The sequence below is a fragment of the Lepidothrix coronata genome, unplaced genomic scaffold (assembly GCF_001604755.1).
Source record: "Lepidothrix coronata isolate B3197 unplaced genomic scaffold, Lepidothrix_coronata-1.0 Scaffold27, whole genome shotgun sequence".
NCBI lineage: Eukaryota > Metazoa > Chordata > Aves > Passeriformes > Pipridae > Lepidothrix > Lepidothrix coronata.
In genome coordinates this window covers 3,040,090-3,054,392 of record NW_016690207.1, presented here as the reverse complement: position 1 = coordinate 3,054,392, position 14,303 = coordinate 3,040,090, and the positions used below count along the sequence as shown (strand labels likewise).

At 53.6% G+C, this 14,303-nt stretch overlaps 1 protein-coding gene across 2 annotated transcripts in view; it reads right to left on the bottom strand.

The window, feature by feature from the left end:
- SORL1 (sortilin related receptor 1) overlaps positions 1–14,303 on the bottom strand; it is a 44,044-nt gene that overhangs the window by 22,062 nt on the left and 7,679 nt on the right. For both annotated transcript variants that reach the window (XM_017809765.1, XM_017809767.1), the window contains exons 2-16: positions 13,057–13,173; positions 12,653–12,778; positions 12,335–12,496; positions 11,132–11,199; positions 10,645–10,825; positions 8,710–8,811; positions 7,735–7,904; positions 7,408–7,600; positions 6,324–6,441; positions 5,747–5,820; positions 4,057–4,145; positions 3,766–3,944; positions 2,802–2,988; positions 1,646–1,774; positions 1,330–1,415 (exon numbers count right to left, since the gene is read on the bottom strand). In XM_017809765.1, coding sequence (XP_017665254.1) covers positions 1,330–1,415; positions 1,646–1,774; positions 2,802–2,988; positions 3,766–3,944; positions 4,057–4,145; positions 5,747–5,820; positions 6,324–6,441; positions 7,408–7,600; positions 7,735–7,904; positions 8,710–8,811; positions 10,645–10,825; positions 11,132–11,199; positions 12,335–12,496; positions 12,653–12,778; positions 13,057–13,146 — 1,954 coding nt within the window. In that variant the 5' untranslated portion in view covers positions 13,147–13,173. The remainder of the gene's footprint in view (positions 1–1,329; positions 1,416–1,645; positions 1,775–2,801; positions 2,989–3,765; positions 3,945–4,056; positions 4,146–5,746; positions 5,821–6,323; positions 6,442–7,407; positions 7,601–7,734; positions 7,905–8,709; positions 8,812–10,644; positions 10,826–11,131; positions 11,200–12,334; positions 12,497–12,652; positions 12,779–13,056; positions 13,174–14,303) is intronic.

Sequence of the window (14,303 nt, the reverse complement as noted above, 5' to 3'; positions counted from 1 at the left end):
GGCCCAGGAACACACTGTGGCCATTGTCTGATCCAGGAGGAGGAGGTAAGGCCAGCAAAAGTGTGACCCCTTCCTTCTCACAATGAGAAACAAAATACAGATCTCATCTCCCTCAAAAACCCCATCAAAAAGGTGGGAGTGATGTAAATCTGCAAGTCCTAAGGGACACCGGCACCGCAGGAAAATATCCCGGAGTGGGTTTTGTTTCTAAATTGTGTCAAATCCAGCGTAATGGGATCCTGGGCCTGGACAAAGTCTCCTGGGCATTAGCAACACTACCGGTCAAGTCCAATAATGCTATTAATGAGTAAAGCTAATGTCAGTAAGTAACTCTGGCTGTGCATCCCTAATGAGATTATACGGAGATATGAAACAGATACTGTACATGAAAGTGTTACCATGGTGCGAGCCAGCACGTATCTGAAGACGATCAGCAAATACTCTGGGAACACTGCACTTCAAAGGGCAGCCCGGTGGGGACAGCAGGTTTATTTTGCAATCAGCAGGGCCCTTCTCAGCATGACCAGCACAGCTCTCCAAATAGCTCAAGAGGGCTCAGAGGGGTGAAAAACGTGTCGGGCTCTGAACGAGGAGTAAAACTAAGCACGGCGTTGGCAAGAATCCCAGCAGGGGGAACGCTTCCCTGGGCTCTTTGCACCCTGAAAAATCTTAGGGCAGTGCAGGGAAACCTCGTGCTGGTGGTCTCAGCTGCCCCAGCCCTCACACGAGCCCCTGCCCTGCCTCAGGCTCTGGAGCTGCAGCACAGCAGCATGCTGATCACGCAGCTCGTGACGGCAGATTAAATTAAAGCTGTAATGAGCAGAATGCAAATAGCTTTGGCAGCACAGGGGCATGAGACTGCTTCAGTGCCTTGTATGTTTGAGAGGAGAAAATAAGGATGGGGGTGAAGCATGGCAGGCAGGACTGAAGGGCAGCCTCTGCCCTGGTCTGGCCCCAAATAACCATCGTTCAGCCACAGACAGTGGCTGTCTCAGGGTGGTACCTTCCCAAGGGTTTCTCCAGGATGGGGATATCTTTGATCTAATTCTTGTCTCTCTGGTTGGGTTCACACCAGCTACAGCAAGGACATGAGCAGGATAAGAGGGTTCCTGCCTGCAGCCTGCCCTGAGGGGCTCAGGAGCAGAGAGGGCTCTGCACCCTGGGCTGACACTGCTCTCTGGCCGCTGGGCAGGAGGTGATGATTTGTAACCCACCAAGGCTCCTGTGTCGCACAGGTTTTGTCTGAGAGCCCTCTAGGAGTTCGTGCGTGGTCCCAGGGGTTTTATGAATGAAGCCCTTGTGCCCAGAGCAGTCCTGCCCTGTACTCACCAGCCAGCGGGCACGGCACCAGCTCCCCCTCGAGCCGCGACTCGATGTCTCCGCCCGCACAAGTGTCCCCAGAGATCTTTCTGTAGCTGCAAACACACACAGTTTATTTCATGGAAACTCTTAACAAACCATCCTGTGCAGCCTGAATAGGCAGCAGTGTTTAATTGCAATGTATGTCCAAACATGCCAGTTGTTTACTGCCACTCGTGGGGTGTTTCCATTGTGGGTTTTGTGGTTGTTTGGGGTTTTTTAATCACCAGTAGGATAAATACCAGCTTGTGGAAGATCAGGTTGCCCTCCCAAGTGCAGCACATACCCTCGAGTCTTCCTGTAGGTTGAGCCAACAGGGCAAGGGACTGGTGGGTCGTAGGGTTTCCCAGCAAATTCAGGGTCAGGAACACAAACTTCTAATGATAAATCATCGCTCAGTTTAAAGCCAAAATCACTGCAAGGAGAAGAAAGGTGTAAGGAGGGGACAGGGAGAAGGAAAAAAGGCAGCCATGCTATGCTATTACTCTGCTCTATTTTTGCATAGTATTTTTAAGCACCCAAAGTGTCTCAGAAGGCCATTCACTTATGATCAGCATTTAGCTGCATATGATTTCTCAGAGCCAGACAGGACGTTTCAAGAACATTTTGCAAATAAGCTTGCCAGTGGCTGGGCAGGCTGGGGAAGGTGAGGCAGCAAGGCAGGGCTGAGCCAGAGTGCTCTGAAAACCTGGCTGCAAGCCCCAGTTCTCCTGGCTGGCTTAGGTCACTGCTCTGTCTCTTGGCTTGTGCTGTTGGTAAAAAGGGAGTTACAGTGCGGCTGTTCCTTGGAAAACGCTGTGGAAGGGGTTGTGTCAATCTGATTTTGCAGGGAGCTGCGATTCCGAGGCAGGGATTGGATCCCACCAGCCCTATTCTCAGCCTGCTCATGGTGAGCCAGACTTAGGCTCTGTCTGGGCATCAGGCAGGCAGATCTGGGCTCGAGCAGTCTGGTGTGAGCCCCACTGAAAGCCCAGTCCCTGAAAAGCAGTTCACTTTCTAACCCCAAACCTTAGCACCACATTGCCAGAGCGTGTTTCCTAATCCTAACCCAGTGTCAGGAATGTGCAAATTGCAAACAAAGCGATACAGCAGGGCCAGCTGCATCCCTGGGGCTGAAGGGTCACAAAGGTTTTTGGTGGAGGGTCTCTGCATGTGATGGGAAATTGTCCACCATCATTTGAAAGGTGAGGGAGTAACGATAATTTCCTGTTCCAGGGAACCTTTCAGAGGCTCCCAATAGGCTGTAAAGACATTAATTAAGTCTCACACCGTACCATTAATGAAAGGATGTTTTCAGTCCTTGCAGTTTCCTCCTTGCTATAAAATGAAGCAGCGACACTCAGAGCCACGTAAATTGGATGTTTGTTCACTCTGAGCGATTGGTCACAGATAACTTATCTCAGACTTACAACCCAGACTAAATGAAATTAATTGGTATTTACCATTCAAAGTCTTCCCTCGTGCAGGAGCAGTTGGAGACCATGACAGGCCTGTCAAAATCCTCTCCATTGAAACAGGTGGCATGAGGAGTCCTCCTCTTGAAAACGGTTTTATGCCCCAGTAAACACTCATTGCCTCGCTCATCAGAGGGTGACCACAGCTTGTAGTCATTCTCTGTGCAAGGGACCCCTAGAGAAGAAACAAGGTTGGGGTATGGAAAGGTGCAGTCCCTGCAGCCCCCCAGGCAAATAAGCCAAAAGTGTGGGAATCCTGGAGCTGCCACATCTTCAACTCCACACCTTGTTTTAAAGCAGTCTCTTGGAAAAACACTCCGAATTTTTCCTCCCCCAGGAGAGCAGGCAGCCAGCCCCACACCACAGTAATGCCCTTCCCTTCCCTCTCTGCCCTCCCCTGTCACAAAATGATAGAATTCCCCCAGTCTGCAAGGCTCTAGCCCTGTCCCAAAGGAAAAGGCAAAGCCCAAGAGCATTCCAGCTCGGAGCGTGCAGCGGCACGCGGTGACAGGAGGCAACAAGCAGCTCTGTGGCAGTGACAGTGAATCTGTGATGCCTCATTTAAATGGAGTCATTCTGGTTACCAAACAGATCCGTTCCCAACAAAACGTCAGGGGAATCAGTTATAAATTTTAGTCGAGTAAATTCCTCTGCTGGGTTTAACTGCGCTTTGATTAAAATGCTGCCTCGCAATCAAAGCTGAAATGGGTTATAAAACATTCATAGGCACAAGCCTTCAGAAGGAATTTTTCTTTTTTTTTTTTTTTCCCTTTTTCCTGTTCAACAAATTCCTCGGTGAGGAGGGAAGGGATACAGGGAGAGCACAGGGAATACGAGTGATGCCTTCAGCAGCAGTGACACGAGGGACAGAGCACCCGAGCACGGATGGCGGTGCCACAGCCCCTCCGGACACAGCCATCCTCAGCAGTGGCTCTGCCACCTGTCCCCTTACCCAGCACGTCCGTGGTGTTGATCTGCAGGATCAGCCAGCTGTGGCCATTCTCTTTGTAGGAGCCAAAGATGGTGAATATGGTGCTTTTCTCCCCCGGCTCGGTGAGCAGCCCGTACACAAACACCGGCTTCTCCGAGAACGTGAACACCTTCCAGGTCTCCCCTTCGTTTGTGCTGTACCTGTGGAAAGAAGGTTGGGAGAGGTGCCAGGGGCATTTCCTGCCTGCTGCAGGGCACTCTCTCCCATCCCCAGCCTGAGCACCAGGAGCAATCCCTGTGCCCTGACACTCACTTGAGCTGGTCGGTCTCGGTGCCCTGTGCGATGGCCACGAGAATGCCCCCGTGGTCACCCCACGTGTAGTAGTGGGGTCCAGACAGTGCCTGGAAGAGAAACAGGGGTGATCAGAGCTGTGCTGAGCTAAGGGAAAATGGCTGGAAAGCATGCTTTGTCAGAAAAACACCTCCTGACCTGAGCTGATGTTTCAGCCTGGGCCAAACCAAGTGTCTGGAGGCACCAGAGACTGAAGTGTTTATGGGACAACATCTGCAGATGAGAGCAGCCAGCCCAGTTTCCCTAAGAGCTGAGTGTGAGAGCTGCACTGAGCCCTGGACTCTGCTCCTCCAGCACTGAGTGCAGGGAAAGAATCAATGGAAGAAGTGCCATGACATGAAACCAGAGTCCATCGCTCCCCCTCATTTGTCATGTCTGAGAGGCTTTCCCAGCACTTGGCAGCGACTCAAGACCTTCTCAAACTGCAGAGAAGTGTTGGTTCTCGGGCTGTGGAAGGTCTTCTGAATGTTCAGACAGAAGCAGGGCCATGGCAAGCAGAAACAAGCCCTGGAGACAATTCATACATCCATCCCGTGGAAAGGAACTCGTATTTCATGCTCACCTCCACCACAAAACCACCTTTGGTTTCCTATCCAGTGCAGCTCTGGGTGAAAACAGGCAGCGTGTCCATGCCTGACTCTGCTCACAGGATGTGCTGTCATGCTTGGGGACGTTCTTACACAAGGCACTGGATGTATTGTTTCTTTCTTCTCTGTGCTGTGGGACCACACCAGTGATGTGGAGAGCAATGAGCCTTCCAGCCTCCTGCTTGCCAAAGCTGGGGGCAAGGAGCTGTGTTGCTGCTTCTCAGCTGAGGAGCTCCAGTGCTGGGTCATTCTGCACCTTTGCTCAGGATACAAAGGGCCCAGATCAATCAGGGGCTTGGTGCTGCTCCCTGCGGGTCAGCGCTTCCTCGGCATGTTTGAATTGTTCTTCAAGGCAATCCTTTTGAGCCAGGGGAGGCTGGCACCTGAAAGTCTTGGGTTTTGGATACCCGGCTGCAAGGGTCCCCACGGCTGCCCCCCACAGGATTCTGGAGAACCACGGTCACTTTGGCAGCAGCCAGACCTGTGGTGTGTCCCAGACCTCACCCAGACCACATGGCACTTGCAGGAGGAGAAGGAGGCTGCTTAATTCCCAGGATTAAATAGCTTGCAGATGTTGAAATACCACATTACACTGGCTGCAGAGTGCACAGGCAGACCACAAATACTGCCACAAACCAGAATATCCACTCAGTAAACAGAATCAAACTCCCCATAAACCGAGGGCAAGATCCCGTTTTTCTGGAAGGCGCCGGAGCCCCTCCAGACACTGTCACATACAAAGCCCTGGCTGGCAGTCCCATCTAAAAGAGGCCAGATGACCCATGCTGAGGGCAAATCCTGCCAGCTGAAAGGGAGAAATAGAGGAGAGAGCTTTCCTGCTTTTAAATCCACCACCTACACCAAGAGGTTCACCTTCAACCAACCCACACCTGGTCCTTCATCTAAACACCATTTTGTCTTGGTTTTAAGGAACATTCAGCACCTTCCAGCTCTTGGATTCACATGGAGGTCACCTTTAACGTCGTTTAAGTTTATTGCTGCCAACATTCTACTTGCTCCACCACCACCTTGGCTGAATTGGGTGAGCCTAAGAGCAGCCTTACCTCTCTCCACCTTGCTCCAGCACTGCTTGAGACATAGACGTTGGTTTTCCTTGCCATGTTCTTGCCAATGGAGCCTAGGAAAATGGGAGAAATCATTCTTCTTGAGGAATGCAAAGCGATTGCTAAAAATGAAGGCAGACACCTCCAAAACTATTTTTGTCTCTGATTAAGGAGCTGATTTTTCACACTATAAATTAATCCCTTCCAAAGCAAATTATTTTAAAGACTATTACACGTTTTAAAAGCAGATGGGGAAAAAACCCATGGCTGTAAACACGATTAAACACAAATGTGTGTGTTCTTCAGTAAAAGAGCGAGACAAACAGGAATTTCTGAATCTTCAAGGAACCCTTCACGTGGATCAGGGAAGAGGATCAGAACAGAGCAGGTTTCTCACGTCACTGTGCTGCAGTAAAATGTTCTCGCTGTAATTACTGGATGGGGACTGCAGCAGAGAAAGGACAGCAAAATGCACAATTTAATTGCATTTTATAACCTGCTTGTACAAACTAGATGCTGCCAAGTTCCTGGTGTCCTGACAACAACCAACCCCAAGCCAGGGGAAGGGGAGCGGTACCGGTGGCAATGATCAGTCCTGGTGCTGATTCCTTGGAGAGAATGGGCATCCTACGGAGCTGGAAATTCAGCAGCTGGCTCAGGCGCTGGGCCAGGTGGAGAGAGCAGCCTTGGGAAAGCTGGGAAAGCAAACCACAGCAGCATTAACCTCCTTCCCACACTTGTCCGTGCCCTCGTTCCATGCAGTCACAGAATCACAGGATGTGCTGAGTTGGAAGGGACCCCACAAGGATCACCAAATTCAGTTCCTGGTCCTGCACAGAACCATCCCCAACAGTCACACCCTGTGCCTGAGAGCATCATCCAAATCCTCCTGGAGCTCTGGCAGCCTTGGGGCTGTGCCCACTGCCCTGGGGAGCCTGGTCAGTGCCCAACCAGCCTCTGGGGGAAGAAACTTTGCCGAGATCCAGCCTGACCCTGCCCTGACACAGCTCCAGCCCTTCCCTGGGTCCTGTCCCTGGTCCCCCCAGAGCAGAGCTCAGTCCCTGCCCCTCCTCTGTCCCTGCCCAGGAAGGTGGAACTGCAGTGAGGTCTCCCCTCAGTCTCCTCTTCTCCAGCTGAACACACCAAGTGCCCTCAGTGTCCTCACACGGCTTCAAATCAAGGCCCTTCCCCATCCTCGTTGCCTCCTTTGGACACTCTCCAATGGTTCAACACCTTCCCTACATTGTGTCCCCCCAAACTGCCCCAATGTTGAGATGAGGCCGCCCCAGGGCAGAGCAGAGCAGGACAATCCCCTCCCTGGCCCAGCCCCCAGGACAGAGTTGGCTCTCCTGGCTGCCAGGGCACTGCTGGCTCATGGCCAACTGGGCACCCACCAGCACCCCCAGGGCCCTTTCCCGGCACTGCTTTCCAGCCTCTCATTCCCCACTCTGCCCATCTATCCAGGGCTGCCCCATCCCAGGTGCTGCACCCTCCTCTTGGAAAGGACTTTGTGGTGGGATTGATCTTTCAGCACCTCTGAGATCACCACGCCCGACCACCAACCCCACACCACCACCACGACCTCCACCAAACCACCTCCCTGAGCGCCGAGGGCGCTCCTGCCCGCTTTTGGTGGGGGGGATTTGCTACCCCTGTGCTACCTGGCAGTCGATGTGCTCCCCGTAGTGTGTCTGTGCCGGGGGCTGCAGCAGCTCCCAGGTGCCGCCCTTGTCGAAGGTGATGACGGAGCGCATGTTCTCCTCGCTGAAGGAGCCGTTGAGCAGCGTGGCGATGTACACGCCCCGCACGCCCTCCACGCGGTGGAAGTCTGCGAAGGGCTCGTTGGCAAAGTACCTGGGGGGAAACCATAAACCAGCCTCTGTGTGTCTGGGGAGCTGTTGGCTCTTCCATCGAACACAGCCAAAAATGACACGGCCCGTGGCCAACGCTCTCGGTCGCTGCAGGCGAGAGGGTGTGTCCCACGTTACCTGACCAAGGTGTCACTCCCAGCTCCCCCTGGGCTGTAGTAGAGCACGTTTTCTAGAGACAGGGAGAACTTCAGGCCTTCTGCCTCCGAGATGTAGAGGTTGGTCCGGTTGTTGTCGTGGCTGACACACACAAACACCTGGTCCTCCGAGGCATCAGCAACATAATATTCCTTTGGGACACAAATAACAGGCGAGCAGGCTTCATTTGTGTGTGCAGACAGGCAGGGTTTAGTTTCCTCTTACCTAGCTGAAAGCATTCTGCCCCCCACCCTTTGGTATTTTTTCCACTCAACAAGTAGAAAATCTTCACTTTGCTTTTCTCTTTTGTGTTTCTCCCACAGTGATTCCTGTCCTCTGCTCTGCACAACCCCGTGGCAAAGCCCCCCAGAAGCAGCACTGGGAGCAAAGCCCCACCAGTGATGGATCTGTCTGCATGGACCCACTGAGCCTGGGGTGCCAAACTGCTCTAACACCAAGAACTTGCTTCTCGTGCCCTTCTTCATCCTCACCAGCCTGGGGACACCTCAGCACATCTGGATCATGGATCACAGACCCTTTGCAAAGCCTGTCTGTCCCCTGGGCATCCTCCCCCTGCAGAGAATTGGATGCCACAGGCCGTGCCAGTGGAGCCAGAGCGTGCTCAGTGACCTTGCACCCCGCGCCATGGGAAGAGGTAAGGTCCCCAGAAGCAGAGTCAGAGCAGTGGGATCAGCCCCTCTCTGGGTATCTGGGCTTTGCTATGCCAGCCTCCACCCCCAGTGCTGGAGGAAGCTGGCTGACTGTCCAAGTACCACCACGTAAACCACACGATCCCCCTAACGTGGGCTTTCCCTCAGCCAGACCCCCCAGCAGGGTTATATGAGGTCCCTTCCCACTCCTGCAGTGTCTGGTGAAAGGCAGCAAACTGCTGCTGATATTAGAGGGTGTCCTTGGCACGGGAGGGAGAGAGGAGGCTGCTCAGAAAGCGCCACTTACCTTAATTGGATGCTTGGTAACGAACTGTGCCACGCGCATCGGCTTGCGGTTGAAGGAAACCCAGAGCTGGACTGAGGGCGGCTCTGAGCTGCCAAGCAAACGCTGTGCAGAGCACAGGGATGTGTTAGGAGTGCCTCTCATCCCCCAAATCCCCCTCATCTCCACAGGTTGCAATGACCCAGTGCCCAGGGTTTCCCCTTCCCTGCACGAGGGCGAAGCATGGCAGCCGCTGGGACCGATGATGGGAGCAGCGCTCCCCGCTCAGGGTTTAAACTGCCACAGCCAGTGCTCAGCAAGGAGGCAAACTGCCCTTTCTGCTCAGTCAGGTGGGGGTGAGGAGGCTGGTTTTAATTCCTCCTTTTTCTGCAGAGCAGCCTGTCCTTTCCTTCTTTTTTTTTTTTTAAAGATTAGCACAAAATGAAAGGCGCCAGCACGAATCCAAAAGAGCAAAAAGCTGGGGGGCAACCTATTTCATACAGGATGGCAGTGGTAAGAACCTAAACCCAGATTTAGGCTCCAAAAATAAGCGGCCTGGTTTCTCCCAGGCTCTGTATCACTAAGCAACCGTGCCTCCCACGGAAAGGAGCAGAAGTCAGAGCCCTGGGAGCCTCTGCCACCCAGCCTGTCCTTTCCCCAGGGCTGCTCCTGCTGCAGCCCAGGTTTGAGGCAAGTGCCTGATTTCAGACCTGAGACTGTAATTTCCATCTCAGGGGGTTGCAGCCAGCCTCCCTCTGTCTCAGTGTTCCCAACCAGTCTTGCCTTGGGTGATTTTACTGATGTTTAGTGTAACACCAGTCATTAGAGCTGCAGGGGAGAGCAGGACGTGCTTCCCCCTGTGACCTGTGAGTGCTCCAGAAGCAGAAAAAGCTCCAAAGAACCCCTGAATTGAGTTCAAACTCGCCTTGTGCTGCCTGCAAGCCCAGAGGCTTCTCTGCAGAGACACAAACCACCTCCAGTGTTTCACCCAACACCACCAACAAGCCCAGATAAAATCTCCTGCAAACCACAGACCGGGCACAGCGCCAGGGGGCCAGGCCCTGGGAGTTACAGGCTGTACTACCTGCAAGAGAGACTCCTGAGAAACTGAAATTGCTCTGCAAACACGTCCCCTGCCAGTGCTGGGCACCACTGTGCCCGCTCAGGTGGCTGGAGGTGACACTGCCTAGGAAACTCGGTGTGGTTCTGCAAGCAGTCACCCCTAAACGGAAAAGGTTCCTTCTTTAAACACTCAGGGGTGGAAAGCAACGCTAGAAAACTACTCCTTGAATTCTAGAAGGATCAGGACTTTATCCCTCTGGCCTCGTGTTTCCGATCATCTAGAAAGGAGCTGCCCTCAGAGAGAGCACAAACACTTACTTGCTTTCCTTTCAGGTTTGTCTGAAACTGGTCAAGAACTGTAAAAACTCACCCACATCCTCTTTTCTTAGGAAAGCAAACTGGAAATCCAGCTTTCTTTCCAGGCTGCAGCACATTAGGCTACTTGGAGCCAGTCCACGTTTGATGGTAATCTTCTCTGACAAGCGGCCTCCCAACCACGGAGCTGCTGAGCCACATTCCCCCTTCCCCTGCCACCCCCACCCCGAACATCCTTCCCAGGCATCCTGTGGTTTTTCCCCGGGTCCCAGCACTTTGCAGGCTGACCTACTTCTGCCCAGCCTGCCAGGAGGCAGGAGCATGGAAACCCCATTGCTTCGAGTGCCACGGGCAGGCATTGCTTTGTCCATGGCAGTGCGAGCCCGGGGGGGGGGGAAAGGCAGCTGCAGGCAGCCTGGTGACACCTCTGTGACAAGCCAAACATGAGGTCTGAAAGCTGTGAGGTGCAGCATGAGCAGCATCACCCCCTGGCAGATGCTCTTGCCCCGCTGTGGCCGCGGTAGTTCTGTACCAAATCACCAGCCCTCCCCCTCAGCAGTGAATTCCTCACGTCACACTCACCACAGACTTGGTTGCAAACATGTATTTGTCCCTGAGCTGGAAGTCTTCCACGTCTTCCAGGATTATCTCCTTGTTTTCCCGGCTCTGGAAGAAGTCGGTGCTGCGGATGACGGTGGAAGCCCCGGAGGGCTCGTGCCGCTCGATGTACACCGTGTTGGGCTTGTCGTAGGGCTCAACCCCCCTGGGGAGGACAAACGAGGTGGTGGTGGCACCTCTGTGCTCACAGAGTGATGCAGAAGGCAGTGGGTGTCCCCTTTCAAGAGGGGAATGTGCAGCACCCCTGGGTGTCTGCGTGGGTGGCTGTCCCTTGTCACCCCGCAGTGCCACGTCCCCACAGTGCAGGGTCCCTGCTGGGTGAGGGGAGCAGGGGGCAGGGCTGGAGCACGCCTTGGTGCCTGGTTCCTTGGTTTGCACAGGGCAGCAAATGAGGCAAGAGGTGAGGAATGAGAGGAGACAGGAGCTGGGTGTACACGGGTGGGATACGTACCATGAAAAGGACTTGACGTGTTCCTGAATCATTATCCAGGTCTGGCCGAAATCGTCTGATTTCCAGAGCTGCAATGACAAAGGTGGGATTTGAAATGTCATCTGCAATGACAAAGATGCCAGTGGGATTGGGACACAAACAGACCCAACCTTTTAAGAGACCCAATCTCAAACAGGGCAGACCTGCATCCATCCATCACTACTCTCATGACTTCTCTTTCTGTGGCAGCTCCTGGAGCAGCAGCAACCTTTCTAGCAGCAGCAGAATAACCCAAATGAAAAAAACCTGTCCTTTAGTCTGTCCAGAAGGATTTCCCACTGTCTCTTGACCCCACCTGGTTTTACAGTAACTCAGAAATAAAATTAACTTGCTATAATGTCCTTGTGGATTGCGATGGCAAGGGGAAATATCTGGGCAGAGCTCACACCCCCCTCAGAGGTGAGAAACCCCCAAGCTGAGCGACATGCTGCTGCTTCAAATCTGCAAGCATCAGGGATGTCAAGGTCAAGAGGAGTGATAGGATCTTTTCCTTTTCCTTCTGCCCAGCTCTGACATCCCTGGATGCCTGGAAGGCATCCCAGCACGCACCCTGCTATGACCAGACTGGAAACAGCACAGACTGTGTGTGTTTTACCCTGGTTCTTTCACCTCCAGGTTTTCCTTATGCTGCCTGTGTCTACCTGAGGGTGCTGTAACTATTTACAGTCTTTAGCCAATAGCTCCAGGGAAAACAGACGTGTTTGTATTCAGGAAGCAGTTTGTTGTGCCAGGTCCAAAGCCAAACCACATGCTCACATGAAACACTGCAGAGGTCATCCTGCCTCGGCTGCCAGAGCTCTGGGGAGAGTTATGACCACGAGAAGTGGGGTGATAACACAGTCAGGAGCAATGTGGACGAAGGAGCAGCATCAATGAAGGAAAAGGGATGGGAAATAAGGCAACCACCCTGCAGGTACTTTATCCTCACTTCTCCAGAGCTCAGGAACCAGATAGACTGCAGGGAAGGGGGTGTCCTGGCCAATCTGGGACAGCTTTGCATGCAGCAATCTAAGATCAGACACCCTGAACAGTCAAAGCATGAAGCCACGTGGCCCTGGCACAAGGCAGGGTGACTCTCAGCTGTGGGGGACGGGACAGGCCAGGGCAATGTCACAGCAGGGCAGAGGCAGGATGCCGGTTTCCCACCTCAGCAGAAATTCTCACCTGTTTTTTAGGATGAGACCTGTCGAAGCCCAGGAGGAGGTTGGGGTTCCTGCTGTGCAGGAGGAGATCAGCTGCTCTGAAGGGAATGGAGAAGCCCTGAACTGTGTTGCAGAAGTCGGTGGTGATCCAGAGGTACGGGGCGAAGGCGTCCACGAAGATATACTGGGAGTGGAGGAGCAGACAAGGAAGAGGGAAAGCAGGAGGTCAGAGCAGGGATCACACCAGCAGCCACAAAGGTACACACCCCAGGGGAGCCTTTGGGAGGGCAAAGTGTGGAGAAGAAGGATTTGGCTGTCCCAGGTGCCACATCCCCCTCACCCTCTTGTTGTCGGCCGGGCTGTGGTAGAACTGGGCGATGGCCACCTCGCTGCTGTTCCCCCCCTCGAAGCTGAACCTCTCCGAAATCTTCTTAAAGCTCTTCCCATAGTCATAAGACACGTAAACCTGCAGTGGAGAAGCCCCAGAGTGAGGAGTGCAAAGTTCTGGTTTCCCTTCTGGCAGATGTGGTAAAAAAATCATCAAACTACAAGGCAGGGGAGCCTTAGAGATTGCCTGAGCGTGCTTTGAACCCACGGGGCAACACAGAAGGTGTGGAATTATTTATTTTGTGCCTCTGAACTCGAACTCATGGGCCTTTCTTTTGTTTCAGCAGGTCAGGCTGAAGCTCAGCAGCCACCACCACCCTGCCTGGCCCAGAAGGTGCCCCAGGCTGTGTTACTCACATCGCTGTTTTTGGGACCCAGCAAAGACAGGCTGTCTCTGGCCAAGGCCACGATCACGTTGCTCTTCTCTCCCGCCCAGTGGACGACCATCTGATTGTGGGAATCGTTGAGGCTGACCTGCAATGCCAAGGAAAAGGGCACCCTGAGCCACAGCCTCGTTCACAGGGACCCTCAGAGAGCAAACACCCACTTGGAAAACACACAGACTCAAAGCAGCATCTCTCCTGGACATGTTGGCAGGATGTGCCTAATAAGGTTTGTTTTCCCTTTATTCTTCCTCAGAGAAACAGGATTTGGGGGATGATGAGAATGAAAACTAAAACCGAGGGCTGAGAAGTGTTTGCAAATCCAGGCTGATGAGGCAAAAGTGCCACAGGGAAACAAAGTCTTTTCTCTCTGGTGACCAGGGACAGGACCCAGGGAATGGCTGGAGCTGTGTCAGGGCAGGTTTAGGCTGGATATCAGGAAAAGCTTCTTCCCCCAGAGGGTGGTTGGCACTGACCAGGCTCTCCAGGGCAGTGGGCACAGCCCCAAGGCTGCCAGAGCTGCAGGAGAGTTTGGACAGTGCTCTGAGGGACAGGGTGGGATTGTTGGGGTGCCTGTGCAGGGCCAGGAGCTGGACTTGATCTTTGTGGGTCCCTCCCAACTCAGGATACTCTGTGATTCCACCCTGTGTTTCCAGCACACACAGAGCCCTGCGTGACCCCGTTATTCCCGTGTGTGTTGTTTCTGGCAGGGCTGTGACAGCTCCGGTCCCAAAGGGCTGGTTTCTATGGGGAAGCTCTGACAGCATCACCACGGTGGGAGCTGGAGGTGCAGGGCAAACCCACAGGGACTGTCACCAGCAGGCAGGGACAGCCAAGCCTTGCTGGAAAAGCAGCTCAGCAGCGGCCGTAGCTCGGTGCCCCGGAGCAGAGGACGTGCGTGCCTGAGCCCTCGCACACACCACGGCTCAGCTGATGGCTGGTAACCCCTGAGCTCAGGGCCCTGGGAAGCTGTAAAAATACAGGGATAAGCCCTTCTTAGGCTCGATGCCCTGCGGCTCCCGCTGACCCCGCGATCAGCAAGGAGCGTTGCAAGGGGCTGCTTCAACCTCCGCCAGCGCCCGAGTGAAACACTTGGGAAAAACAAGGTCTTTATTCCAGAAAAAGGGGGGAAAGGCAAAGCAGGAGCCCCCAAATCCCTCTTATGCAATAGGCTCACGTAAGAGGGATGGGGGGGGGGAGGAATCAAATCAAAACCACCAG